Below are 27,555 nucleotides of genomic sequence, written 5' to 3'. Positions count from 1 at the left end.
GTTATTTTCCTTTCGGCATTCTATTAGCTCCGAGAGCCGATAATGGATTTTACAACAGCCAGTTGTTGCATGCCATCCCTCTTTGGAGGATTACACGTCGCGCACACATATCATGCAGCCGTGACAGCACAGATGGACGTGGGAATCTGGATTGGGACATTCCTCGCAGGGTTTGTTGAACTCTGGCATTATCTTCCGGGCAGCAGCGTGCAACCACCCCCCGCGTTTTTTCTCCAGAGACGCGGCGACCCTGTGCTGTGCCACGGTTACTTTAACTAGGATGGGACACTTCAGATCAGGTGCCTCCAAGATACGTCCCCATCAGTGGATGAAAACTACAGTAACAGCACAAGCTTAAATGCAAAGGCCATACAAACGCACACAGTCCAACATGGATACCAGAGCTCTAACTGTCCGTGTTATGCATTAATTAATGTGCTCTAAAGGAGAGCTGCACGCGGCAGGACACACATTACTTTATGGCTAACATCTTATTTTAGCGTGAAGAGGGTTTGCCGCTTTCTTCCACTGGCTTATCTTCTCACGTGCAGCGCGTGGACAGACACCACTGCAGGTTGATGATGAAGAGGACGGAGGAGCACGGGTGAAGAGTAGAAGGCTTTGCTGCAAAGCGGCCCTCCTGTCGGATTTAGAGGCATAGAAAAGGGATGATTAAGAGAATGCAGTCACTGGGGACGGGGGCCTGATGTACTAAGAGACAGGTTGCGAAAAAGTGGTCACCAACTGCACGCTGAGTTGTGCTACTTCTTCCCAATTCTGCAAACCTATATACTAATAATTGCGTCGAAAAGTCTCCAGTGTCCGGAGGTCGCAAGACAACTTGCCTAACGAACATTAATTGATTGGCTACTACCACTGGGATGGTGGCCTGCAAGGCACAGAAGACCCTTCCTGGTGTTTTTATTAAGGAAAAGAAAAGTTTCCGTTTGGGAAAATCCCAGGAGAAGGGAGGTGATGGGCAGCACAGAACCTTTAGAATGAGTGAAGGTCGTTCAAGAGTGTCACATTGACCTTGCGCCTCAAAGGCTTTGCCGCTCCTATAAGTGGTAGACACAGTCGTTCAATGCTTAAAGCCCTCCCCACATTGGCCAGCACGTGCAGTGCTTCATTATAAAGAAATGAATCGCTGGCCGGGCACTGTTTCTTGGAGCCTGCTGCTGGCTCTACCCATTGCTGAGGATGCCAGACTTCGGCTTCCTAGCCTTCATCCCACCTCATGCCTCTTTCTTTCACCACCCTGCACTTCCTGTCTCTCAATCTTACTCTTCTGGATTCTTTGCCATCCTTGCTTTTTCCTTTGAGACCTTTCTGCTGTCTTTCTTTCTTTCTTTTCTGCCTTTCTTTGTTGCTCGGGATCAATGTCTGATGACAAGTCAGCTCCAGTTCACAACAATAAGAACCGGTGCTCACCTCCTACAACCACGGACACAAATTAAGCACATAATATGCATTTGTACTGGAGTTAAATGCAGCAGTGCTAAGTTGCCACAGTAACAGTAAACGTCATTTGTCACTGCATCACAACATGTTATTTGCTTGTTTCACTGGGTTAACGTAGCAGGATGCTTCTGTCTGTATTAGTACCTGGGTCTGTGAAACACCATAGAGCTGGTGGTGCACTTCAGAAATAACAGTGTCTGGCTCGCAGCAAACGCACGGGGCTTCATAGCGCTTTCTATGTGGTATTTCACCAGTCCTTCTTGGTACCGGTCGTCTGGCAGCCCAGGAGCCACCACCTGGGCTTGTATCTTACATCTATCTTATCGCCCTCAAGAATATTTATGTATTGCAGTTGTGTATAGGGCAAAATTGGCCCAATGGCATTAGAGCACTTTACACGCGCACCAGATTACTTTGCACAAAATCAGATTAATATTTTAGACACTGAGAGATGGGTGTGTGTGTGTGTGTGTGTGTGTCTCTGGGTGTGTGTGTGTGGCTCTGGGTGTGTGTGTGTGGCTGGCTCTGGGTGTGTGTGTGTGGCTCTGGGTGTCTGTGTGTGGTAGTAATTGCTGTCTGCTGAGCTCGTCTGTAGGGTACAATAGGTCTCACATTTGCGAGAGATTAAGCTAATGGCAATGTAAATGACAATGCCATTTATTTATCTGTTTTCAAAACCAACACATAAATACAAATGTTGTCATTTACAATGCCAATAGCTCTAACTTTTCCAAAGGCAAAACCATTGCATTGTAAATGCTTGTTTTTTAAAGCGGGCGGGGTTAAATAGCATACGTGGATTACCTGATGACATGCTCCAAGAATCCAGGTACTGTAAAGAGCAACTGTGTGCTATAAAATAGACCCAGAGTGGAGATTCGAAAGGCCCAGCAGAACTCATTTCCCATTAGGGCTGGGGTATCATCTCTCTTTCTCCCCGGCTCTGAAACGTGGCACCTCCCCTCGCCTTCCCCTCTCTACAGGCCCGACCATTGTATCTGCTTTGGAAATACAGCATTGTCTATTAATGTTTTGAAACGGCAGTGATTTTTTCCCCTCTAGCCCCGCCCCCACGGACCCCACCCCCACGGACCCCACCCCCACCGGTGCGGCCCTCGGCCACAAAACACACTATAAATTTGGCCCACTGAGAGAAAGTTTGTGAGTACCCATGGCACATCCTTTGCAAATTTCATGGGTAATTTAGATCCGAGGGTCAATGCTTCAAAGACTTACTGTATGAACTGCGGTCCAGGGGCATTAAAGAACAAGAAAACTATGTTCAGAAACTCTAAACCCCTGGAATTTACCCAAACTTTTCCTTATCTGGGCATACTGTTCGATCAAACAGGTAAATGGAATACAACAATAAATACACGAAAATTGTTGTTTTGTAAATCAATAATGGCTGTTCAAAACTTTGCACGAAAATTGGGCAAAAAGCAGATTAAGGAACTTTTAACAATATATAGAGCAACTAGTATTGCAATTGCAACGGTGCTGGCATATGGGGGAATGCTAATGTTAAATCATTACAACTAGTAGAAAATTCCTTTTTTAGACACCTCCTAACAGTCCCTGAGACACTGTCCACCCATAATTGCCATATGGAGCTGGGTCAACCCTATATAGAGGATGTTATTAAAATCCAACCAGTTTTATTATGGCATAGGGTGTGGTCTACGGAGGAGTGCGCTTTTAATCAAACAATTCTGAAAGACGCCATGAACCTAGAAAAAAGCAGTAAAATGAGATGGCTGGCGTATGTAAAATCATTCCTCATGGAGATTGGAGATTGGACATCGTGAATACATTGATGATCCTCTTTCTATGTCCCATGTAACCAGAAAAGAATTAAAGCATATATGTATGTTACATATGGAGGACAAAAGGAATTGTTTGGAGATGAGGAAAAGCACAGTGGTGGGGCACCAACTGGTATTGATTACTAGCGAAACCCAGCTATATTTGAAATTGCAAATGAAAGACTTTGAAAAGTTCTTATTAATACGCTTCAGAATGAATATCTTATTTAGATTTTTTAGCTACCCTAAAATGAATGATTGGACAAAGGACCTTAATAAATGTCCCTGTGATGACCTGTCCATACAATTGGATATGCATATCTTGCTATTTTGTAAAAATTATGCTCCCCTTAGCAAAAGATGGATTTTGCCGCTATTAAGGATAATGGGTTTTAATCAGTGTCGCCCAGCTTTTTTAGAAATTCAGAAACTAGACAATGTCTTAACTGTTGCTTCAGTTTCTGGTTTTTTAAAGAATGTTTTTAGACTGCGTAAATCAGGGGTCTCCAACCTTTTCTGTAGTGAGAGCTACTTCTGCTCAAGGAAAGTCTTCCCGAGATACTAGTAAATGTTATAACTGTGAAATAGTGACTACACTATGACCACCCAAACAGGATCAGTGGTACCACCCAAGTATTCCAGGTGCTGTATTACATGCTGTGCCCCGGGGGCACAAGGGGCGTTTGCGCCAGCTATGCACGGCCAAAGGGAACTTTGGTATTATAGAAGGGGGCGCAGACGTTTGTGCGTCCCCTTCTATAATACCAATATCGCTGGTGCACTTAAAGCGCCAGTGCTATCAACAGAGGTTGTTCACTCATTTGCATATGGGAGTGACCTATGCAAATGAGGGAATTCCTTTGATTCTGCGCCAGCGTCATATTACAGACACGGGCGCAGAGACAAAGAAGCCCTCAGAAGGTGCACTGAGAGTGTGCCCTTTTAAAAGTTGGCCTACTGTCAGTGCGCCCCCTGAGAGCAGCCCTGACTGCACCCCCCTACAAGGGGATCTCTCATCCCCTTTAAATGTGCACTGTGAAAACAAGGAGCAACTGCTCTGTGTTTTCACATGAATGTACTGCCCCCAGGGCAGAACATTAACGATAACGGGGAACATTGGCATTGTTTGTGCCAGGTGCACCTTTTCAAAGGTGCGGCGGGCGCAAACAATGCAAATACGTAATACGCCCCCTGGTGTGGTTACCAGCAGAAATCCCAGGAAAATGTTCATAAATATAAAATGCCTCCACCTGACTTATGAAGTAACATTCAAATCTTGACATGCCCTACCACACAATGCATATAAGTACATCAGTAGGTCTCCCCAGATAAGCTTGAATTATCATTCATCAGTTTCTGAAATTGAAAATGTTCTATCAAATACCACTTTGGGCAAACAAACTCAGTTTCCCAGAAGAAAACCTGTTTTTGAAAACAAACTGCCTTTAAAATATCAGTTTTCAGATTTTAGGAAATGCACAGTCCCAAAACATCCTCTTATCATTTTCATCAAGTACTCCCATGGACAAATGCCTCATAAGGACAGACTTCTTTGAATACCCAGGTATTACAGTCTTATGCTGTAGATTCTCACCACAGCACCACGGATGCCTGTTTTATAACAATAATGCTGCACTATTATACTAGGACCCCAGTTGTGCCAAGGCTGGAAACCATAAGGGTCAGGGCAGAAACATATCAGTCATGACAATTGTTATGCCAAAAATAGGTAAATGTAGCCCAGTCATGCTCCCAGTATTTAAATGATGCCTGCCACTATACCACAACTAGGACCAAAAATACCCAAAATAGTCAAGGATGACCATTATTATGCCATTGGCACTATTATGCCACGAATGGGCACAATTATATCAGAGATAACACCCTTATGATGGGAGCTAGCATACACATTTGGCGGTCCTTGACACCAGGCGTAGCTTTCAGGAACCAATAGTGTTGATTATGGACGCACATAATTGCTGATGAGTCTCTTAATTTTCTCAGGTCTGGATCATGCCCTGTTCTCCTCAGGTCTTGAGCTGATCATGCACCCAACTGACACATTTTCACTCTGGCTCCTGCAGTGTCACACTTTGGTGGGTCAGCACTGATTACTGTTCAGGCTACCGCTGTTACACTTCTCTTATGGTCCACTTTTCACACACATGTTGCGACAGTTAAAGCAGGGACTACTACATGGTCAATCTCCTTGTGGCTTAGTTTTTTTTAAATTGGATACAGACTGTCAAGTGGCAGCCCTATAGGCCGATACTGTGTGTGTTTAGTATGAGTTACTGCCATAGATTTGGCTGGCTGGCACTCTAAGGGTCTTGAGATGAGCAGTGTTGCCTTCTTTAATAGTCGCCTACTCTCTGAATTTGATACTGAGCTGAACTTTTCTGAGAGCTACTTTGAAGGTACTGGCGAGCTACCAGTAGCTCCCGAGCTACTCGTTGGAGACCCCTGGCGTAAATCAATTCTTAATACTGTTTAATATAATAGGAGAAAGATAATAATGTTTTTGTACATATATTTGTGGTTTTTACTGATTCTTCTTATTTATATGACTGTATATTTATGTATTTTTAATTGTGCTTTTATGGATATTCATGTTCAATACCCGAATAAAGAAAGAATTAATTGATTGATTACCCATGGTCTAGTGGAAGTTTTGATTCATGGGATGTTTGCGCATTCTGGCCTCACATCTGGCTCTGCCCACTGATCCAATCCGTGGGTTATTCCCACCCTCTGATTCTCCGCCCACAGTTCCCCTACTTTGTACCCCCCCACTTCGACCACTGGGCAGAAGTGTCAATTAGCAACATTACTTCCATAACGAGATTAGGAGAGAGCAATAAGATTACGTTTATGGGGACAATTGCCCATAAAAAGGATATTAAAAGAAGAGAAACCATCCATAATCACGCCCGTCATGACAGGTTGGGATCCTACGGCTGGTATCCAAGTCATAGTATGCAGAAAAGGAATTACTGAATAAAGGGAAGTTAGCATGACGTAAATTTAACGGAGGCTCGTGTAATTCCTTGCAAAACTCCTAGTCCCCATCTAATCATCTATAAAATGCATCTACGGCTACAGAAGTAGTAGTACAGTCTACAATTCGTGCGATAAGTCCAGGAGACCATTGCCCGGAAAGTTCCACCCACGTTGTGCTTTAAACTTCAACTGTACATCTCCAAACCCACGGCCATCCTGTGCCACTATATCGAGAACAGGTAAGAAGCCTCCGGTAACTCCGTCAAAACCGTTGCTGAGTCTAAAACGTTAACATGCCCTCCCACTAGTCCTCTGTAGCCTCACGTGCTGTCAAACTGGGTTCCCTCACTTTCCACGTTACATCACCTTTATCCCTCCTTTTGTTACTCCTCCTTTTGTTACTCCTGCGCGCATCACTTACCCCTGCTTGGCCACAGCTCCCAGGCTATCAGCCACCTCGGGGACACAATTCAAATCTCTACCACTGGATACACGACTCCCGCCGGTACCAGGCGCCCCACCAGCTGCTGTCACCGCCGCCATTTTCCCGCTTCAGAAACCTCACACGTGCCGATGTAAGGTAACCGGCTCGAAGCCAACCACAACGAAGTCCCGGAGATCGCCTACCAATCAGGACTGGGCTCTTCGTTTACTATGCTTGTGTGGGATGAATGATTCACCCAATCAGAGTGCACATATCTATCACTAGCACCATTCTCTAGCCCAGTAATCTCACCGGAGGCAAAAGACAGAGCACCCGCCCACACAACTCTAACCAATGGAAGAGTTGGATTCGTTTCCAGGCCTTTTTTTCTTCGCCAATCGGAGAGCGTGAGGTCCAATGTAGGCTCCAATCATCGAGTGTAATTGAAAATAGTCCCACAGGATCGGCTTCCGTGTTGTATTTGGCCAATAAGAAAGGAGTGGATGGGTGGGGCTAACACGCTCAACTTGCACCACCATCTTGTTTCTATTTCCGGGAAGAAAAGCGGAAGAAGAGGTATTCCCGAGGTGAGAGACATTTTTTGGGGTCACAAATAATAGAACAGTAGTAAGAAAAGCGAATGATGGTGGTGGACAGTACTAATGACTGCATGGAAAGGCTGGAAAGAAGACGTCAGAGGGAAAAGGGGTCTTTGGTGGGGTGATGCTCTTGGGAAGACTAGTTGCAGGCGTAAGACTCCAGGTTAACTGCTGGAAACCTCAAAACAAAGGGCGGTCCTTGCATGTCAACTGGGAAACCGAAAGAAGCACTTGAGTTATTCGCTTATTTCATGACAACTATGTTCTACCCTCTAAAGATGACTGTATAATACTACACATTAGAACGTTTGAGTTAAGGTTAGCGTCACTTGGAACACAGGAACCCTCGACAGCGATAAATTCAGAATAAACCGGGCGTGATAGTGATTAGTTATGCCATAGTTCAGTTTCCAGGTGCTAACATTGTCGGCACATATATTGCTGTGATGTTAGTATTGTCTAAACTGTGTTTTGTTCGAAAAGTTGTCTATATTGTAAAAGTCTCATGGATTTGTCTCGAATCGACCTCGTTTGTTGGAATGTTATGGTATGTTTGAGCTGAACACGGTTCTAAGTTCAGTGAAGATATCTGTGCCTGCTGTTTTCCGTGGGTTGCAATAAAAAACAGCTGGCTTGTCTTCCCTCTATGCGTGTAATGAGAATGTTCCTAGCTGTAGTGAACAAAACTTTTAATTTTATTAAGGACAGGGAGGTGAGGATTATGCATATCTTACTTCGCTTTTTATTACACCAGAAGTTTCAAATGTAAACACAAAAAATACAGTAAAAACTTGAAGTCCCGTGAGTCCTTGGGAAGTGTCCATAGTAACCATTAACAGTTTCGTCCTTTGTATTTAGATCCCTGTTGTCTAGTCCTTCCTCTTCTTTGCTGTCGAAGTTGTCATGCAGCTTCAGTCTCTTTTGGAATCTCATCCTACAAACAAACATATTAAGTTCATTTAATCAGTGCCACGTCTACCAATACCAGAACTCAATCATGTATGCACAACGAAAGAGCTAACTGATCAATACATTGATAACTACATCATGCGTTAATGGCAACTCGTGCCATGTCAATGCATACCAATACAAAACAAAAAGAATCATGCTATGAATTCAATAGCAGGAAAAACGTTGCCAAAAACAATGTACTACATGTAATCCGTAGTTGGCAAAATTCCACCACAAATCCGTCTGTCTCCCTCTTTCTGTCTGTCTCCCTCTTTCTGTCTGTCTCCCTCTTTCTGTCTGTCTCCCTCCCTCTGTCTGTCTCCCTCCCTCTGTCTGTCTGTCTCCCTCCCTCTGTCTGTCTGTCTCCCTCCCTCTGTCTGTCTGTCTCCCTCCCTCTGTCTGTCTGTCTCCCTCCCTCTGTCTGTCTGTCTGTCTCCCTCCCTCTGTCTGTCTGTCTCCCTCCCTCTGTCTGTCTCCCTCCCTCTGTCTGTCTCCCTCTGTCTGTCTGTCTCCCTCTGTCTGTCTCCCTCTGTCTGTCTGTCTCCCTCTGTCTGTCTGTCTCCCTCTGTCTGTCTGTCTCCCTCTGTCTGTCTGTCTCCCTCCCTCTGTCTGTCTCCCTCCCTCTGTCTGTCTGTCTCCCTCCCTCTGTCTGTCTGTCTCCCTCCCTCTGTCTGTCTGTCTCCCTCCCTCTGTCTGTCTGTCTCCCTCCCTCTGTCTGTCTGTCTGTCTCCCTCCCTCTGTCTGTCTGTCTCCCTCCCTCTGTCTGTCTGTCTCCCTCCCTCTGTCTGTCTCCCTCTGTCTGTCTGTCTCCCTCCCTCTGTCTGTCTGTCTCCCTCCCTCTGTCTGTCTGTCTCCCTCCCTCTGTCTGTCTCCCTCTGTCTGTCTCCCTCTTTCTGTCTGTCTCCCTCTTTCTGTCTGTCTCCCTCTTTCTGTCTGTCTCCCTCTTTCTGTCTGTCTCCCTCCCTCTGTCTGTCTCCCTCCCTCTGTCTGTCTGTCTCCCTCCCTCTGTCTGTCTGTCTCCCTCCCTCTGTCTGTCTGTCTCCCTCCCTCTGTCTGTCTCCCTCTGTCTGTCTGTCTCCCTCCCTCTGTCTGTCTGTCTCCCTCCCTCTGTCTGTCTGTCTGTCTCCCTCCCTCTGTCTGTCTGTCTCCCTCCCTCTGTCTGTCTGTCTCCCTCCCTCTGTCTGTCTCCCTCTGTCTGTCTGTCTCCCTCTGTCTGTCTCCCTCTGTCTGTCTGTCTCCCTCTGTCTGTCTGTCTCCCTCTGTCTGTCTGTCTCCCTCTGTCTGTCTGTCTGTCTCCCTCTGTCTGTCTGTCTACCTCTGTCTGTCTGTCTCCCTCTGTCTGTCTGTCTCCCTCTGTCTGTCTGTCTCCCTCTGTCTGTCTGTCTCCCTCCCTCTGTCTGTCTGTCTGTCTCCCTCCCTCTGTCTGTCTGTCTCCCTCCCTCTGTCTGTCTCCCTCCCTCTGTCTGTCTGTCTCCCTCCCTCTGTCTGTCTGTCTCCCTCCCTCTGTCTGTCTGTCTCCCTCCCTCCGTCTGTCTGTCTCCCTCCCTCTGTCTGTCTGTCTCCCTCCCTCTGTCTGTCTGTCTCCCTCCCTCTGTCTGTCTGTCTCCCTCCCTCTGTCTGTCTGTCTCCCTCCCTCCCTCTGTCTGTCTCCCTCCCTCTGTCTGTCTCCCTCCCTCTGTCTGTCTGTCTCCCTCCCTCTGTCTGTCTGTCTCCCTCCCTCTGTCTGTCTGTCTGTCTCCCTCTGTCTGTCTGTCTGTCTCCCTCTGTCTGTCTGTCTCCCTCTGTCTGTCTGTCTCCCTCTGTCTGTCTGTCTCCCTCTGTCTGTCTGTCTCCCTCTGTCTGTCTGTCTCCCTCTGTCTGTCTGTCTCCCTCTGTCTGTCTGTCTCCCTCTGTCTGTCTGTCTCCCTCTGTCTGTCTGTCTCCCTCCCTCTGTCTGTCTGTCTCCCTCCCTCTGTCTGTCTGTCTCCCTCCCTCTGTCTGTCTCCCTCCCTCTGTCTGTCTCCCTCCCTCTGTCTGTCTCCCTCCCTCCGTCTGTCTCCCTCCCTCCCTCTGTCTGTCTGTCTGTCTCCCTCCCTCTGTCTGTCTCCCTCCCTCCGTCTGTCTGTCTCCCTCTGTCTGTCTGTCTCCCTCTGTCTGTCTGTCTCCCTCCCTCTGTCTCCCTCCCTCTGTCTGTCTCCCTCCCTCTGTCTGTCTCCCTCCCTCTGTCTGTCTCCCTCCCTCTGTCTGTCTCCCTCCCTCTGTCTCCCTCCCTCTGTCTCCCTCCCTCTGTCTCCCTCCCTCTGTCTGTCTCCCTCCCTCTGTCTGTCTCCCTCCCTCTGTCTGTCTCCCTCCCTCTGTCTGTCTCCCTCCCTCTGTCTGTCTCCCTCCCTCTGTCTGTCTCCCTCCCTCTGTCTGTCTCCCTCCCTCCCTCCCTCTGTCTGTCTCCCTCCCTCTGTCTGTCTCCCTCCCTCTGTCTGTCTCCCTCCCTCCCTCTGTCTGTCTCCCTCCCTCCGTCTGTCTGTCTCCCTCCCTCCCTCTGTCTGTCTCCCTCCCTCCCTCTGTCTGTCTCCCTCCCTCCCTCTGTCTGTCTCCCTCCCTCCCTCTGTCTGTCTCCCTCCCTCTGTCTGTCTCCCTCCCTCTGTCTGTCTCCCTCCCTCCCTCTGTCTGTCTCCCTCCCTCTGTCTGTCTCCCTCCCTCTGTCTGTCTCCCTCCCTCCCTCTGTCTGTCTCCCTCCCTCCCTCTGTCTGTCTCCCTCCCTCTGTCTGTCTCCCTCCCTCTGTCTGTCTCCCTCCCTCTGTCTGTCTCCCTCCCTCTGTCTGTCTCTCTCCCTCCCTCCCTCTGTCTGTCTCCCTCCCTCTGTCTGTCTCCCTCCCTCTGTCTGTCTCCCTCCCTCTGTCTGTCTCCCTCCCTCTGTCTGTCTCCCTCCCTCTGTCTGTCTCCCTCCCTCTGTCTGTCTCCCTCCCTCTGTCTGTCTCCCTCCCTCTGTCTGTCTCCCTCCCTCTGTCTGTCTCCCTCCCTCTGTCTGTCTCCCTCCCTCTGTCTGTCTGTCTCCCTCCCTCTGTCTGTCTCCCTCCCTCTGTCTGTCTGTCTGTCTCCCTCTGTCTGTCTCCCTCTGTCTGTCTGTCTGTCTCCCTCTGTCTGTCTGTCTGTCTCCCTCTGTCTGTCTGTCTGTCTCCCTCTGTCTGTCTGTCTGTCTCCCTCTGTCTGTCTGTCTGTCTCCCTTTGTCTGTCTGTCTCCGTCTGTCTGTCTGTCTCCCTCTGTCTGTCTGTCTCTGTCTGTCTGTCTGTCTGTCTCTGTCTGTCTGTCTCCCTCTGTCTGTCTGTCTCCCTCTGTCTGTCTGTGTCTGTCTCTGTCTGTCTTGTCTCCCTCCCTCTGTCTGTCTTGTCTCCCTCCCTCTGTCTGTCTTGTCTCCCTCCCTCTGTCTGTCTTGTCTCCCTCCCTCTGTCTGTCTTGTCTCCCTCCCTCTGTGTCTCCCTCCCTCTGTCTCTCTCCCTCCCTCTGTCTCTCTCCCTCCCTCTGTCTCTCTCCCTCCCTCTGTCTCTCTCCCTCCCTCTGTCTCTCTCCCTCCCTCTCTCTCACTGTCTCCCTCCCTCTCTCTCACTGTCTCCCTCCCTCTCTCTCACTGTCTCCCTCCCTCTGCCTGTCACCCTCTGGCACCTCACCCCAGCTTCCCGGGCACACACAGCTGCACCACGAGTACTACGCAGGTCTTTTAAGGACCATTTACTTGTTAATGGGGCTTTGTTGTGAATGTCCCCTACCCCCCGCCCACCCCCACTATGCTTTTGTCCCTGCCTGTTCAGCTTCATTACAATAGCGATCGCGAAAGCGATCACTTTCAGTGCTGCTTTTTCTTGCAGCGGCAGGAACGCGGGCCTCTGACTCAATACCACCAGGGGCGTAACACAAGCCCACGCAGCCCCCGCGTTGCAGTGGGGCCCCGCGCTCCAGGGGGCCCCGGGCCCCTCACTGTAACACATCATTGATTTTAATGGACTGTGCGCACTGCGCACGCCCGGCATTCCCGCGCCCGTCCTCTTTAATAAATTGAACTGTGGTGCTGCCGCGCAAGAAGGCTCTGACAAAATGGTGCGGGTGCCCCGGCCCCTGAGACTCTTGGAAATGGTGTGGGGGCCCCGGCCGGGGCCCATGATTGAGGCACTTCACTTATAAATGTTGTCTGGGCCCCGGACGGGGCCCTGAGGCTCATGAGGACTGGTGCGGGGGGCCCGGCCGGGGCCCGTGAGTCTGGCAGCGGCTTTTAAGCAATAGTGCAGGGCTGCCCCATAGCAGGCTCTCTAGTCTTTAAGTTTAAATCAATCAATACCGGCAGTGGCGTAACGAAACTTGAGGGGGCTCCCCTGCAAGATATGTGGAGGGGGCCCCACCTCCAGACTCAATCAGGAGCTCTCCAGCCAGAGTATTGTGCTGAGCGGGCTCTTAAAGATCACCCCCCGCCACCACAGGTGCTACGGGAGTCTGTTACGGCAATAGACTGGTGCTTCTGCTGCCTTCTCCTTTACGGTCGCTGCTGCTTGGTCTCTGCCCTTGGAGCCAGACATGGCCTCATTCCAGTAGCACCTGGTACCCTCGTCTCTTCTTGTGACAACATATTTCCTGCAGGAATCCAGGAATTTCTAAATGCTTCGGGAGACACAATGCAGTCCCTTCACTTGTGGTTTTCTTACACTCTCAGCTACAGCTGACTTGGACGGCGAGGCAAGCCCTAAAATGTTGATGTGAAGTGGGTGAAGATTACATTCCACAAAGTGGAGCACTCATCCCTGAATGCGGAAAGGAGGGCCTTTATCTATGATTGTCTGTTTTTTGCTATGGGCTGATTGTCTCATTTGAACCAAGCTCATCTGCTGGCCAGTTCCAAGAGCCATGACCTTTCCATATTCTGCTCTCTGGTCATCTCTCCTCATTTCTGATGATGCTTTGCTGCAAAGTTTGGTACACCTCACTCTTCCCTTTGGGCCCCTGTGTGCTCCTTTGTTCTTGGAGCAAGAAAACTTCAAGGATTGTTTTGTGAACTTCTTTTTTCATGGCCTTCCACCAGGGAATGGCTCCGGCTCCCAGGTGCTCACTTCACGAGCCAGGTCTTTGCTTTTATGAGTGTGAGAGACGCTTGCTCCGCTGTTAATTATATTTTTATGCACCTTACTGAGTCTTCAAAAAAACATTTTTACTATACAAAAAACAACATTACTACTGACTCAGTCTGTTTTATGTAAACTGTGTTAAACCCAGGACTCATAATGACATAAAGGACAAAAAATGAGTAGATCCAAGAACTTTAACCCTGTATAAGATGGCTAGGAAGACTGATGTTTTGTGGGGCAAATTCTCCAGACACAATTCAAAGTTAGCCCATAGTCAGGCAAGAACTGTTTCTCTAAGATAGCTTTGTCTACCCCTTAATAGTGCAGATTTCAGTTGGAAGGCTACTTTGGAAAATGTTTGGTGTCGACTAGTAGTATCAGCAAATCAGCAGAATCAAGAAACCTCTCAGTAAATGATCAGAAAAAACTATTTAGTAACATCAGAAAGTATGTTATGATTAAAGTAGGAACAAAACAACAAACACTGGATCCGTCACTGCAAAGATATAGCATTGCATAGTATCATTCCCATTCTACGTGGAGAGTCCATTATTTCCTGCGCAGTGCTCACAAGTGGCCCTGGAGGCTTCTTCCCACTCCATTAGCACAGCATACCCCCCAGCTCCAGTCAACCTCTTGCCTTCAGGCAGGGTCGGGGGCTGGATGGGTGTCAGTCACCTTGTGCAGCCAGGCACCTTTGAGGCCCCAAAATTCACAGAGTTCCTGGGATGGTGTGTCTGGCTTGACCAATTGCAAATTAGCAGAATAAGACAGATTCATGCTCAGCTGACAACACCTAGACCGCCAAGATTTCAGGCCTAGGTTGTGCCAAAGACAACACCCTTTCAGCCACACAACCTATATGGCGTAGCTCGCTGTCCATGTAGGTAAGTGCTGCAGAGCCATACATAGGGGTAGTAAGCACAATATAAATCATTCAATACAATACAAAAGAAACATTTGGTTCTACTCCTTGCAAGCTGACTTTCAACTGCAAGAACATGGTGCAAGAAAGAAACTGATATGAGGTGCGCCACTGTGCATTATAAGGCCGAGTGTTGTCACGGAGGCAAGTCTGTTACTTGCAGTGCAGTCTTAATATTGTGCAAGGTTTTACAAAATTATTCTCCCCCAGAATAATTTGACAAGAAACATATGTGAGATAATTAAACCATTTCATATGCTCAAGAGTTACTTTACTTATTGCAAAGTCATGTTATTTTCAAATTTGTATTTACATTATTCTCTCTATTTTTTAAATGTCAACAGTATTGGCATCTGCTGTAGGCGTGAACTCTAGAGCGTTCCATGGCATAGCCCCGAACACTGTGCGGTTAGCCATTAGCAAGAAGAGTATGTCCTGACCGCCAGGCCCTGATCAGTGGTAAACACGAGCCAATTGGTCTTTGCCACCATAAATGTAACTTTTCTTTCTACCTTGGTGCATATGTGCAGTACGACACCTAAGCCATGGGGCGTACCACTGATTAAGCACATCAATCATTTTTTCATTGCCTTCCATAAAATGTCTTTAGTTTTTCCTCATCACGTTAAACAATAAAAACTAACCAACAGGGCCCTTTTTAGGTAAGCGCACATAGCTCCAGACGTGAAAGACAGGTATTGGAATGCCACTCTTTGTGGCTATAATATGAGGAATGATGGCCATAGTTTTGTAGCAGAATTAGCTATTAGCAAAAACAGCAGGTTATGGACCCACAAGAATTATCCTTAGGTCAGCATTTCTAGACAGACTGCACCTATGTTGACTCAGACTGGGAACATGACATGGCCATCTCGCATGATTTTCTACAGGTTACCAATTTTAAGTGCCCAAACATACAAGCAGGAGCAAACTAAACAAGACACACATTCACAATAAAATGTGATTAATTACAGCCATACTGCAGGGAAAACAGAGGTCCTCAGGCACAGCTCAGAATTTTGATAAAAGAAAACACACAAAAAACGTTTTTTTACTTCAATGTAAGCAGACTTCAGAAAGACATCTATAAAGAAGGAATACGTCATTCTACTAATAGGTGGTAGCGCAAAAGAAAGTGGCAACGAAAGAAATTAGTAGCGATCAGGACCACTAGAACGCATTGCTGTCTGTAATCAGATACAGTCTATGCATAGCTGACATGATTTCAGATTACTTATGTGTGACATTTTAAGAATTTCAGTGTAATTATGAGTGACATTCAACGACTATGAGTGACACTTTCTTGCAAGCAAAAATCAAGCAACAGAGAAGAGGGAGATAAATCATTTCAGAAATGATACCCATTTGAGCAATGAGAAACTTCAAGATTATCTCAAAACGGCTGCAAAGCACCAGAAATGGCAGGCCAGTCCTCCTCAATAGGTGCCAAAGCCAAAAGCAATACCACATCCTTCTTCAGCTTTCTGCCACGCACATACTCCTTCAAAACACCAACTCTCCTGTTCAAAACACACTCATATACTAGCATTTAAAATGGAGAGTCTCTGCACTTTTCAGCAGTGTTGTAATACATTTAATGGGAGAACAGCGGCACTTTGGAAGGACGAATTGGTACTGTGGATAATAAGTACCAGCACTTTTTGTCTCTTTTCATTTAAAGTACCGTCTGCACCATTTCATAGATATACGTCACTCCTCCAACTGCAGACATCACTCTATAAGCACTGATTGAGGGCCTCTTCTGGACAGGCCACTAACCAACTTTCTGGAGTACGGGGTTCTGCTAAATTGCCAATCCCCTGTACTGGTGCTGGCATTGCTCTGATCATTTTCATGTCAACAAGGGAACCCAATAAGTACCTTTGGACCATGGGTAATCGATTTTTAAAGACAACAAAGGTCCTTAGGAAAAAGGAGAAGATAAACAAAGACAATGATTTTACAGACCACAATCGGTACTATAATCAAGCTTCCAGACCCAGCCGGGTAAGGAAATGTTTAATTTAGAAATAAAAAGGAGTTTGGTTGACCAAGAGGTGGTCAGTTATAAACTTTTTAGATAGGGCACAGTCCTGTACCTATCCTTCAAGGGAGAAAGTGCAGTGGAAGCAAAACAAGAGTAAGAAAAGTTTTTCAGGCAAGAAGTTTGGAGCCAAATGCCGCTTGTAAGTTAGTGCTCAATGCAAACAAGTTTCGACATACAGTATTTACAGAATGGCATACAATTGAATTTTCCGCAATACTGTTCAACCGTCAACGTTTCGATCCCCTGGCTCCTAGTGAACCGGGATCATCATCAGGACTATTTGAATCATTTTGCCTGTTTTTAGGAATGCCTGTGGAAGAATTGGAGAGAAAAGAGAGTAGAAACTATAAGGCATCCGCCTACAATTTAAGAAATTATACAGAGATATACAAACAGTTTGCGTGGCGAGGATTACTTACACTGTGCATGCTTGTGTTGTTGGTCAAGGGAGTGGTACTCATAATTCAGGAGCCGTCCCGTGAATTGAGAACATCGAATCGAGTGATTGCGCAATTGTATAGTGCACGTAGGGAGATGTGAACTAGTGGGTGATTTTAATTCAGGTGTTTAACCGGTAGTGATGTTTACAAGAATTTCGGACAGGTGGGCGCATAGCATGCACGCAGAGTGCTTGTCATTGCGAGCAGTGTCTCAGGTTATTCCACTTTATTGCGACCACGCAGTGAGCGTGGTGAGCCGTGCCGGCGAGTGGGTACGTTCCATGCACGGTGGGGTGTCTGGTCTTCAACAAGGGGGAACTCCTTGTTCATACATATATAGTGACTTATATACACGTAGCACTGACCTGCCGGGTAATATATTATATTCTGGTCAGGCACTGAATAGGATTTGGTCAGTATACCGATAGATAGCTGGTACCTAGAGTGGGGGAAAGGTATGTCATTAGCTGTGTGGGCTCTGCCTATTGTGAGCCTGTGCCTCATCGGTGCATAGCGTAGTGATTACCTGGTTTTGGGGCGAGGTTAGGTAACCTCAGCATGGAGCGAGCCGCGTGGTTTCGCTCGTGGGGTAAATTACTCCCTTGGTAAGGACCGAATAGTGGTTCAACACCCGTTTAGGCTGAAACGAGAAGAAAGGGGGATGGAGGTTTAGAGAGCGGGCCGGAGGAAAAGAGGGGGGTAGAAACTTCCATCCGGGCGTGCCTGGGTCGCCCTTGGGCTTTTGCTTACCTGATAAAGCCGCTAGAATCGGGGCGGGATACCGGCGAGACTCGGTGGTCTCTCTCCGTGTCCTGTGCAGCATAGGTACGCTGTCCGGGTGTTGTGGGTCCACCGGGGCTTAAGGCATAGTGTGGACTTCAAACACAAACAAGGGACTACTCGTGCGCGTTCCCTTTGGGTGCCATTTTGGAGTGGGCAAGAATTAATGAAAGGACTAGAGTGCACGTCAGGCTCAGGGGTGGTGAGGGTGCCGTGATAGTGAATGTGTATTGTGAGTCGGCCATATTAAAGAGACCGCGGCAGTGAGGGACTAAGAGTGCATTTGAGGAAAAAATCCTCGTGGTGGTACGGCGTGCCCCTAGAGTGACCACGGGCCATGATTTATGGCCCACCATACAACTGACGAATTATAATTGAAAAAGGATAGTGCTAGAATTCTGTACAATATACACTAACATTTGCACTGTGTTAGTTCAAAATGATTGCAATAGCATCTGGAATGCATATTAGAGGAAGGACCTCTAAAAAAAATTTCATATACATCCTTGCAGTTGCACTGCAGTAGTTCAGTTCAGTGCGGTCTGGAGTTCATATTAGAGGTGAGGCCTCCGAGAGTGTCCATTTCACAATGTCATTAAAAAAGAATTTAAGGCCATGTTTCAGAGAGACTGAGAAATAGTCAAATCAGAGGAGCGAGGTCCAGTCCTCCGTTCGGTTAAGGCCGTTGTGGATGGAGTCCAAAAGTATTATGCACTTCAATTCTTCTTTATTAAGGAGACTTGACATGCTTCCTCCTCTTGGGGGTAATTTTAATGCCTTTAGTATTGTCCAGCGGATGTCATCCTCGTTATGATTGGCATCAATGAAGTGCTCCACCAGTGGGGCGTTCGGTGTCTTGCATCTGATACGACTTCTGTGCTGGCAGATGCGTGTCTTGATTTTTTGTGAGGTTTGGCCCACATATACTTTTTGGCATGGACATTGAATGAGATACACAACATTACTGGTATTATAATTTGTTAGGGTATTACATTGGAACTTAGTGTTGTTGAACTCAAATGTTTTACCTTCAATTGTAAGATTACATACAACGCAACCCCCACACTTCACATGTCCAACAATGGGGGACAGTCCCCATCTAGATTCAAGAGTAGAAAGTTGGACAGGACAGGGGAGGGCTGCTCTCACCAAATGGTCTTTAAAATTCTTGCTTTTTTTGAAAGCAAAAAGCGGGCGTTCGATATTCAAGATGCCCGCATTGATGACAGGCCAGTGTTGTAGGATCATTTTTCTTAGTCTGTTGGATATGGGGGAGAAAGTTGTTACACACGCTATCCTCTCCTGATCTTTCTTAGGGGTTGGGACAAGCAGTGTTTCTCGGGGACGATACCAAGCTCTTTTCAGAGCAGTTTTTACAGTTTTTTTGGGGTAGCCTCTATCTTTCAGTTTCCTAGCCAGGATGGCACTTTCTTTGAAGTAGTCTTCCCTGTTTGAACAGTTTCTCCTGATTCGGAGGAACTGAGAGAAGGGTAGCGAGTCTCTTAAAGCCCTCGGATGGTTGCTCGTGTATTCCAACAGTGTATTTCTCTCAGTGGGTTTTCTGAACAACCGAGTGAGCAGTTCGCCCTCATGATGAAAAATCGTTAAATCCAAGAAGTCAATGGAAGATTTATCAGACGAGGATGTGAAGTTCAAACCCGAACAGTTATTGTTCATCCAGTGCATGAAGTGGCGTAGAACATTGACGTCAAACTTCCATAGCATGAAAATGTCATCAATGTATCTATGCCACATGATGATACCGGTGAAGAATGGGTTCGATGGTACCAGAATAACCTGTCTCTCTATTTCGTCCATGAATAGTATGGCCAGATTCGGAGCAAAAATTGCGCCCATGGCGGTCCCCTTGATCTGCTGGTAGAAGAGGCCCTTGAATGAAAAAAAGTTTCTAGTCAGACAGATTTCTAGCAGTTGACAGATGAATATTGTTGGTATGGCATGTGGGCTTGGGCATGTGTCTAAAATTCTTTGTATGACCTGGAGTGCAGCACCCTGCGGTATATTAGTATACAATGCCTCCACGTCCATAGTGCACAAAGTGTCAGTAATTGGGTTGAATGGATGATGTTCGATCAAGTTAATCATGGCCATGGAGTCTCGTACATAGCAGGATGTTGAGGGGACAAAGACTTTAATGAAGTGATCAACAAAGGCACCTAGGGGTTCTAGAATTGACCCGCATGCAGATACAATGGGACGTCCTGGTGGTGAGGTGATATGCTTGTGGATTTTGGGCAGCGTGTATATAACGGGGGTCCTGGGGCTTTTTACATTTAGGTAATTAAATTCCTTTTTGGTCAGAAACCCTTCATCCACTGCATCCAGTGTCACCTTCCGTATTAGTTCCTGAATTTCTTTTGTGGGGTTAGATGCTAACCTTAGATAGTGCTCTTTATTGTCTAGCTGTCTTTGAATTTCCACTGTATAGATGTCTTGGTCTTGTATAACAATACCACCCCCCTTGTCAGCACTTTTGATTACAATTGAGGTATTGGTTTTAAGGGAACTGATGGCTTGTTTCTCCTTGAGTGTAATATTATATGGTATAAATCTCCTTTGTTGTTGTAAGTTTGAGAGGTCTTTAAGAACCAATTTCTCAAACGTTATCACCTCTGATGGTAACATACCTGCAGATGGTAAAAAGGTCGAGGGTGGGCGAAAGGGGGTGAATGCTTTATTTTCAGAAGAGGGTTGAATCTGGAAGAACGCTTTCAGTCTAATGCGTCTGAAGAAGCGCAGGAGTTCAGTCTGGACCTCCATAAAGTTAGGTGCTATGGTTGGAACAAAAGACAGGCCCTTTTTGAGGACAGAAAGTTCATCCTCACCCAACGAGTATCCAGCAAGGTTAAAGATGGGAATCATCTCGGTGTTCTGGGGGTCCTGTGTTACCATTGGTAATAGTTGTTCCTGGTTCTCCGCTCGCCCGGGGGATTGACCCATCTTTGGGGTTTCTTGACACGCCCACGTTGTGGCGGTTCTTGTTGGCCCCTTTGTAAAAAAGGAGTGGAGCTATGTTGTGCTCCTCCTCCACGTCTAGAGGTACTGGATCCTTCGCCTGCGTCTGAGGTGTTTTAAAGCTACGCTCTTGGTGCCTGCTCTCACGTCGTCATAAATTAAATGGTGCTGGAAGTTGTTAGTTACTTCTGAGGTGGGCGGGCCGCAGTGGGAAGTTTCCAAATGTGTTACTTTCATTTTTTGCGGCAGCCAGTACAGTGCGTCATCACCGCTGCCCTGCGACGGGACGGGAACTGGTTGAAAACGTGACACAGACTATCACAGAGTGGAGGCTGCTGCGTGGCTCACGGAGGTATTCGTAGTTTTAAAATTTTACAGCCTGGCAGACACTGACCCTGTAGCTCTGCTGTCTGCTCTCCAGGCTGAGGGTGGTAACTGCTGCAGAGGCTCCGTTCACTTGACAGTTTATTTATTTAAAACTGACGAGAATGTATTTAATTTCGGGCCCTCGCTGCTGGTCTGAGAGAAATCGGGCTCACTCTGACACCTGGCAGGAATGTTTTAAGTTCTGCTGTGCCCCTGCTGCCTCACCAGCCCTGTCCCCCGCAGAGATTCCCGTGTACAGTGCTTTTCCATCTATGGGTCCTCACTTTTCAAGGTAGGAAGGATTGCAAGTATTGAAAAAATATACCGGATATTAACATTTGTTCATGTACACTTAAAGCCATTTGTATTCACTATTAACATGACTTTTCAGTTTTTGTTCATTTTATGTATCAGTCAGGTATCATTACGCGAAGCTCTAAAGCACGTTTTCCTACTGTTTGCAGGTTGAACTAATGAGGGAGAAAATACTGAATTTTTGTGATTATCTTTTTCTAATTTTCTACCGACCGTTAAACTAAATGAGAGTTTTTGGTTGCACAAATGGGTGTAAATTCTGATATTTATATGTTTCTCTGGTCTTCATTACTTTATTTTGCTCACGAGAAAGTCTCACTCATAGTTTTTGAATGCCACTCATAAGTACACTGAAAAAATGAAAATGTCACTCATAAGCAAGCTGAAACCTTGGCAGCTATGCCTGCCCAGGCTCCCTGTGTGTTCCGGGAATGGTCTAGGCTGTACTATCTTGAAAAAGCCCAGCAGACCAGAGCCTGTGACTTGTCGATGACCTGAACTGGCATCTGAAAACAAGGATTCTGCAGACTGCCAACTCTTTAAAGCATCACTAGGCCCCCAAAGTCAAGAGTAGTCCAGCAACTGCTGCTATCAGAGCAATGCCAGCACCAGTACAGGGGATTGGCAATTTAGCAGAACCCCGTACTCCAGAAAGTTGGTTAGTGGCCTGTCCAGAAGAGGCCCTCAATCAGTGCTTATAGAGTGATGTCTGCAGTTGGAGGAGTGACGTATATCTATGAAATGGTGCAGACGGTACTTTAAATGAAAAGAGACAAAAAGTGCTGGTACTTATTATCCACAGTACCAATTCGCCCTTCCAAAGTGCCGCTGTTCTCCCATTAAATGTATTACAACACTGCTGAAAAGTGCAGAGACTCTCCATTTTAAATGCTAGTATATGAGTGTGTTTTGAACAGGAGAGTTGGTGTTTTGAAGGAGTATGTGCGTGGCAGAAAGCTGAAGAAGGATGTGGTATTGCTTTTGGCTTTGGCACCTATTGAGGAGGACTGGCCTGCCATTTCTGGTGCTTTGCAGCCGTTTTGAGATAATCTTGAAGTTTCTCATTGCTCAAATGGGTATCATTTCTGAAATGATTTATCTCCCTCTTCTCTGTTGCTTGATTTTTGCTTGCAAGAAAGTGTCACTCATAGTCGTTGAATGTCACTCATAATTACACTGAAATTCTTAAAATGTCACACATAAGTAATCTGAAATCATGGCAGCTATGCATAGACTGTATCTGATTACAGACAGCAATGCGTTCTAGTGGTCCTGATCGCTACTAATTTCTTTCGTTGCCACTTTCTTTTGCGCTACCACCTATTAGTAGAATGACGTATTCCTTCTTTATAGATGTCTTTCTGAAGTCTGCTTACATTGAAGTAAAAAAAAGTTTTTTGTGTGTTTTCTTTTATCAAAATTCTGAGCTGTGCCTGAGGACCTCTGTTTTCCCTGCAGTATGGCTGTAATTAATCACATGTTATTGTGAATGCGTGTCTTGTTTAGTTTGCTCCTGCTTGTATGTTTGGGCACTTAAAATTGGTAACCTGTAGAAAATCATGCGAGATGGCCATGTCATGTTCCCAGTCTGAGTCAACATAGGTGCAGTCTGTCTAGAAATGCTGACCTAAGGATAATTCTTGTGGGTCCATAACCTGCTGTTTTTGCTAATAGCTAATTCTGCTACAAAACTATGGCCAACATTCCTCATATTATAGCCACAAAGAGTGGCATTCCAATACCTGTCTTTCACGTCAGGGAGCTATGTGCGCTTACCTAAAAAGGGCCCTGTTGGTTAGTTTTTATTGTTTAACGTGATGAGGAAAAACTAAAGACATTTTATGGAAGGCAATGAAAAAATGATTGATGTGCTTAATCAGTGGTACGCCCCATGGCTTAGGTGTCGTACTGCACATATGCACCAAGGTAGAAAGAAAAGTTACATTTATGGTGGCAAAGACCAATTGGCTCGTGTTTACCACTGATCAGGGCCTGGCGGTCAGGACATACTCTTCTTGCTAATGACTAACCGCACAGTGTTCAGGGCTATGCCATGGAACGCTCTAGAGTTCACGCCTACAGCAGATACCAATACTGTTGACATTTAAAAAATAGAGAGAATAATGTAAATACAAATTTGAAAATAACATGACTTTGCAATAAGTAAAGTAACTCTTGAGCATATGAAATGGTTTGATTATCTCACATATGTTTCTTGTCAAATTATTCTGGGGGAGAATAATTTTGTAAAACCTTGCATAATATTAAGACTGCACTGCAAGTAACAGACTTGCCTCCGTGACAACACTCGGCCTTATAATGCACCGTGGCGCACCTCATATCTGTTTCTTTCTTGCACCATGTTCTTGCAGTTGAAAGTCAGCTTGCAAGGAGTAGAACCAAATGTTTCTTTTGTATTGTATTGAATGATTTATATTGTGCTTACTACCCCTATGTATGGCTCTGCAGCACTTACCTACATGGACAGCGAGCTACGCCATATAGGTTGTGTGGCTGAAAGGGTGTTGTCTTTGGCACAACCTAGGCCTGAAATCTTGGCGGTCTAGGTGTTGTCAGCTGAGCATGAATCTGTCTTATTCTGCTAATTTGCAATTGGTCAAGCCAGACACACCATCCCAGGAACTCTGTGAATTTTGGGGCCTCAAAGGTGCCTGGCTGCACAAGGTGACTGACACCCATCCAGCCCCCGACCCTGCCTGAAGGCAAGAGATTGACTGGAGCTGGGGGGTATGCTGTGCTAATGGAGTGGGAAGAAGCCTCCAGGGCCACTTGTGAGCACTGCGCAGGAAATAATGGACTCTCCACGTAGAATGGGAATGATACTATGCAATGCTATATCTTTGCAGTGACGGATCCAGTGTTTGTTGTTTTGTTCCTACTTTAATCATAACATACTTTCTGATGTTACTAAATAGTTTTTTCTGATCATTTACTGAGAGGTTTCTTGATTCTGCTGATTTGCTGATACTACTAGTCGACACCAAACATTTTCCAAAGTAGCCTTCCAACTGAAATCTGCACTATTAAGGGGTAGACAAAGCTATCTTAGAGAAACAGTTCTTGCCTGACTATGGGCTAACTTTGAATTGTGTCTGGAGAATTTGCCCCACAAAACGTCCGTCTTCCTAGCCATCTTCTACAGGGTTAAAGTTCTTGGATCTACTCATTTTTTGTCCTTTATGTCATTATGAGTCCTGGGTTTAACACAGTTTACATAAAACAGACTGAGTCAGTAGTAATGTTGTTTTTTGTATAGTAAAAATGTTTTTTTGAAGACTCAGTAAGGTGCATAAAAATATAATTAACAGCGGAGCAAGCGTCTCTCACACTCATAAAAGCAAAGACCTGGCTCGTGAAGTGAGCACCTGGGAGCCGGAGCCATTCCCTGGTGGAAGGCCATGAAAAAAGAAGTTCACAAAACAATCCTTGAAGTTTTCTTGCTCCAAGAACAAAGGAGCACACAGGGGCCCAAAGGGAAGAGTGAGGTGTACCAAACTTTGCAGCAAAGCATCATCAGAAATGAGGAGAGATGACCAGAGAGCAGAATATGGAAAGGTCATGGCTCTTGGAACTGGCCAGCAGATGAGCTTGGTTCAAATGAGACAATCAGCCCATAGCAAAAAACAGACAATCATAGATAAAGGCCCTCCTTTCCGCATTCAGGGATGAGTGCTCCACTTTGTGGAATGTAATCTTCACCCACTTCACATCAACATTTTAGGGCTTGCCTCGCCGTCCAAGTCAGTTGTAGCTGAGGGTGTAAGAAAACCACAAGTGAAGGGACTGCATTGTGTCTCCCGAAGCATTTAGAAATTCTTGGATTCCTGCAGGAAATATGTTGTCACAAGAAGAGACGAGGGTACCAGGTGCTACTGGAATGAGGCCATGTCTGGCTCCAAGGGCAGAGACCAAGCAGCAGCGACCGTAAAGGAGAAGGCAGCAGAAGCACCAGTCTATTGCTGTAACATAGACTCCCGTACCACCTGTGGTGGCGGGGGGTGATCTCTAAGAGCCCGCTCAGCACAATACTCTGGCTGGAGAGCTCCTGATTGAGTCTGGAGGTGGGGCCCCCTCCACATATCTTGCAGGGGGGCCCCCTCAAGTTTCGTTACGCCACTGAATACCCCCTCTGTCTGCCGCCGAGACAACAGCCTGGGTTTAGTCCAGTTCTTCCTCTGCTTTTCCACAGTTGACCATGAGCGGTAAACTCACCCACATCATGGTGGACGGAAAGCTGACTGCACTGAGTTCCACATCGGCTGTCGAAATCAGGGTGTCCAAGATGAGTACTAGCAGTGCAGCGGCCAAAGTGCAATAAAAGAAGCATTTGCAATGCAATAGGTCTCGCATTCACGCAAGTTAAAGCTGTTAGCATTGTAAAGGACAATGCCTTTTATTTATGTTTGAGGTTTTAAAACATAAATAAAAGGCATTGTCGAATACAATAATAGCTCAAACTCGCGTGAAAGCGAGACCTATTGCATTGCAAATGCTTGTTTTTTTATGGAGGTTTGCTCCTTATCGAGCTCTGAAAAGGTGGTCACAAATTTGCCTAGTTTCTTCACAAATTGATTGCCTAATAAGTTACCCTTTGCTATGGCCCCTGCTTCAGATGAGGAGAGTTCCCTTAACTTTTGGGTCCAGCATTAGAAGTGACTGCTGTTTTTCTGCTGCGAGAGCACAATTGGCATTGCCAAGAAGGCACATTGCCTGTTGTGCCCACCCACCACATCCATGGTGCAGGGGTTTCCCTGTGATGTATTCCTATAGGTTCTGTATCGATCCCCCTATTCCTGACCCTGTTCTGGTTAACAAGTTAACTAGCAGCCATCCCATGATGCAGAAACCGCTATCTGATGAGGCCGAACTACGGCACAGGAACGTGTTATCTGATTAGGTCATAACGCTTGCCATCTAATTAGACAAGCGATATTCCTCCAGCCCCTGATAAGGCATACGGAGTTCTCAAAACAAATCAAACCTATGACAACCTGGGAAAAACCCTGCGGCCATTGTTTTGATTTCACCGAGAACTTCAGCAAAAGAATGTGCTAACGACCAAGTCGTATGACATCCTTATTGACGTATCTATGTCCATCCTTACGTCAATCTCGGCACCTTACAGGTATAAATATTACCGGTATTGCCTTAAGCAAACACACACGGTGGTGACGAGATCGGAGCAGCCAGACTTGCCGAAGCCCAGAGCAGAGCAGACCCCGCTGGCGCAGCCCCGCCTTCCTGACGCGCTGAGAACGAGACGCTGCTTTCTCCTGCCGAGAAATCCAGCTCCGGCGCTTCCGGGTAGCCCTCGCAGGCAGCCTGGAATATCGAGACGAGAGATACCATCCCTCATTCATCCTAGATTCCAGGTACAGAACTGAATAACCCCTTGCAGAGAATTCTTGAGTCAGTCACTTGGCAAAACAAACTTAACTTAAACTGCTACTTTCTATTCCCGCCCACGTATTAGGCTCAGGTCAGGTACACTGGGGTAGGCGTAGTTAGAAAAACCAGTTGAGTACGATTTAGTCAAATGTATATGTGTATGTATCTATTTTATTCATTTTAAACCACCTTATGGCTTAGAAACCATATAAATGTTTTTACAGTATTATTTTATACTTCTGCTTTTATTGTATGCACTTTACTTAACCATAAGTATTGCGATAATATCGATCCATTTCTCTTGTATGAGAAAAGAGACTGATCAATAAATACCATCTTTTATTGAACACGCCCGTCTCTTCCTTTTCTCTACAATCTGGTGAGACTAAGAATGCACGTACTGACTGAGTAAAATAAGTTGTCTTTTGTTTTCACACGACTCTAGAGATACACTCTTGATTAGGGGAGAGCAAAGTTGTCATGTTCTATGGTTGTCCGAAACTAAATCCCTTCTTGTCTATCCAGGGAGGTTCAACTCCTCCTTGCCTATTCGAGAAAGTTTCTAGTGAACTCTGAGCTAGCTGGCAAACCCAAAACTTTAAGTCTAATATCGACAGTAGAAGACCTAGTTAACGTCTGGTCTAGGCCTATACTATTGAAGGTATTATTCCAATGCGCAGAGCCTATTGGGATAATAGGAACTACACTACATGGCGCCCAACGCGTTTGGCAAAGGCGATAAAACTAACGTAAGACATTAGAGTAACTCAGTCGTGCTATTTCACTCAGACCCCTTTTTTCCCATAATACTCCAAAGACGTCTGGAGTGGGTGAAAGGTCATATCCGCCAAACCTCGCAGGAGGAAACTCCTATGTATGGTTCTTGGTTTAGTCAACGTTGAAGGATACACTGTTCCAAAATATTGTGCATCTAATCTTTGTTTCCATAAGAAACCTGATCTGCAAACAAAC

The 27,555-nt window shown here is 46.2% G+C and overlaps 2 protein-coding genes across 3 annotated transcripts in view; one reads left to right on the top strand and one right to left on the bottom strand.

Moving 5' to 3' along the window:
• Positions 1 to 7,033, bottom strand: part of PRMT5 (protein arginine methyltransferase 5) — a 143,576-nt gene extending 136,543 nt beyond the window's left edge. Inside the window, exon 1 of the mRNA XM_078644885.1 lies at positions 6,688 to 7,033. Within this exon, the coding sequence (XP_078501011.1) occupies positions 6,688 to 6,809 (122 nt within the window). The 5' untranslated portion in view covers positions 6,810 to 7,033. The remainder of the gene's footprint in view (positions 1 to 6,687) is intronic.
• Positions 7,034 to 7,157: 124 nt separating this feature from the next.
• Positions 7,158 to 27,555, top strand: part of RBM23 (RNA binding motif protein 23) — a 501,634-nt gene continuing 481,236 nt past the window's right edge. The window contains exon 1 of one of the 2 annotated variants that reach the window (XM_078644883.1): positions 7,158 to 7,277. Coding sequence is in view for 1 of the 2 variants with exons in the window: in XM_078644882.1 (XP_078501008.1) it covers positions 7,353 to 7,368 (16 nt within the window). In the remaining variant the exon portion in view is untranslated. Of the gene's footprint in view, positions 7,278 to 7,304; positions 7,369 to 27,555 lie in introns of those variants that run through there. The other variant, XM_078644882.1, reaches the window with a different exon arrangement.

The sequence above is a fragment of the Lissotriton helveticus genome, chromosome 5_1 (genome assembly GCF_964261635.1).
Source record: "Lissotriton helveticus chromosome 5_1, aLisHel1.1, whole genome shotgun sequence".
NCBI classification, from domain to species: Eukaryota; Metazoa; Chordata; class Amphibia; order Caudata; family Salamandridae; genus Lissotriton; species Lissotriton helveticus.
The sequence above is the reverse complement of the archived record's forward strand: the minus strand, read 5'-3'. Positions and strand labels throughout refer to the sequence as shown.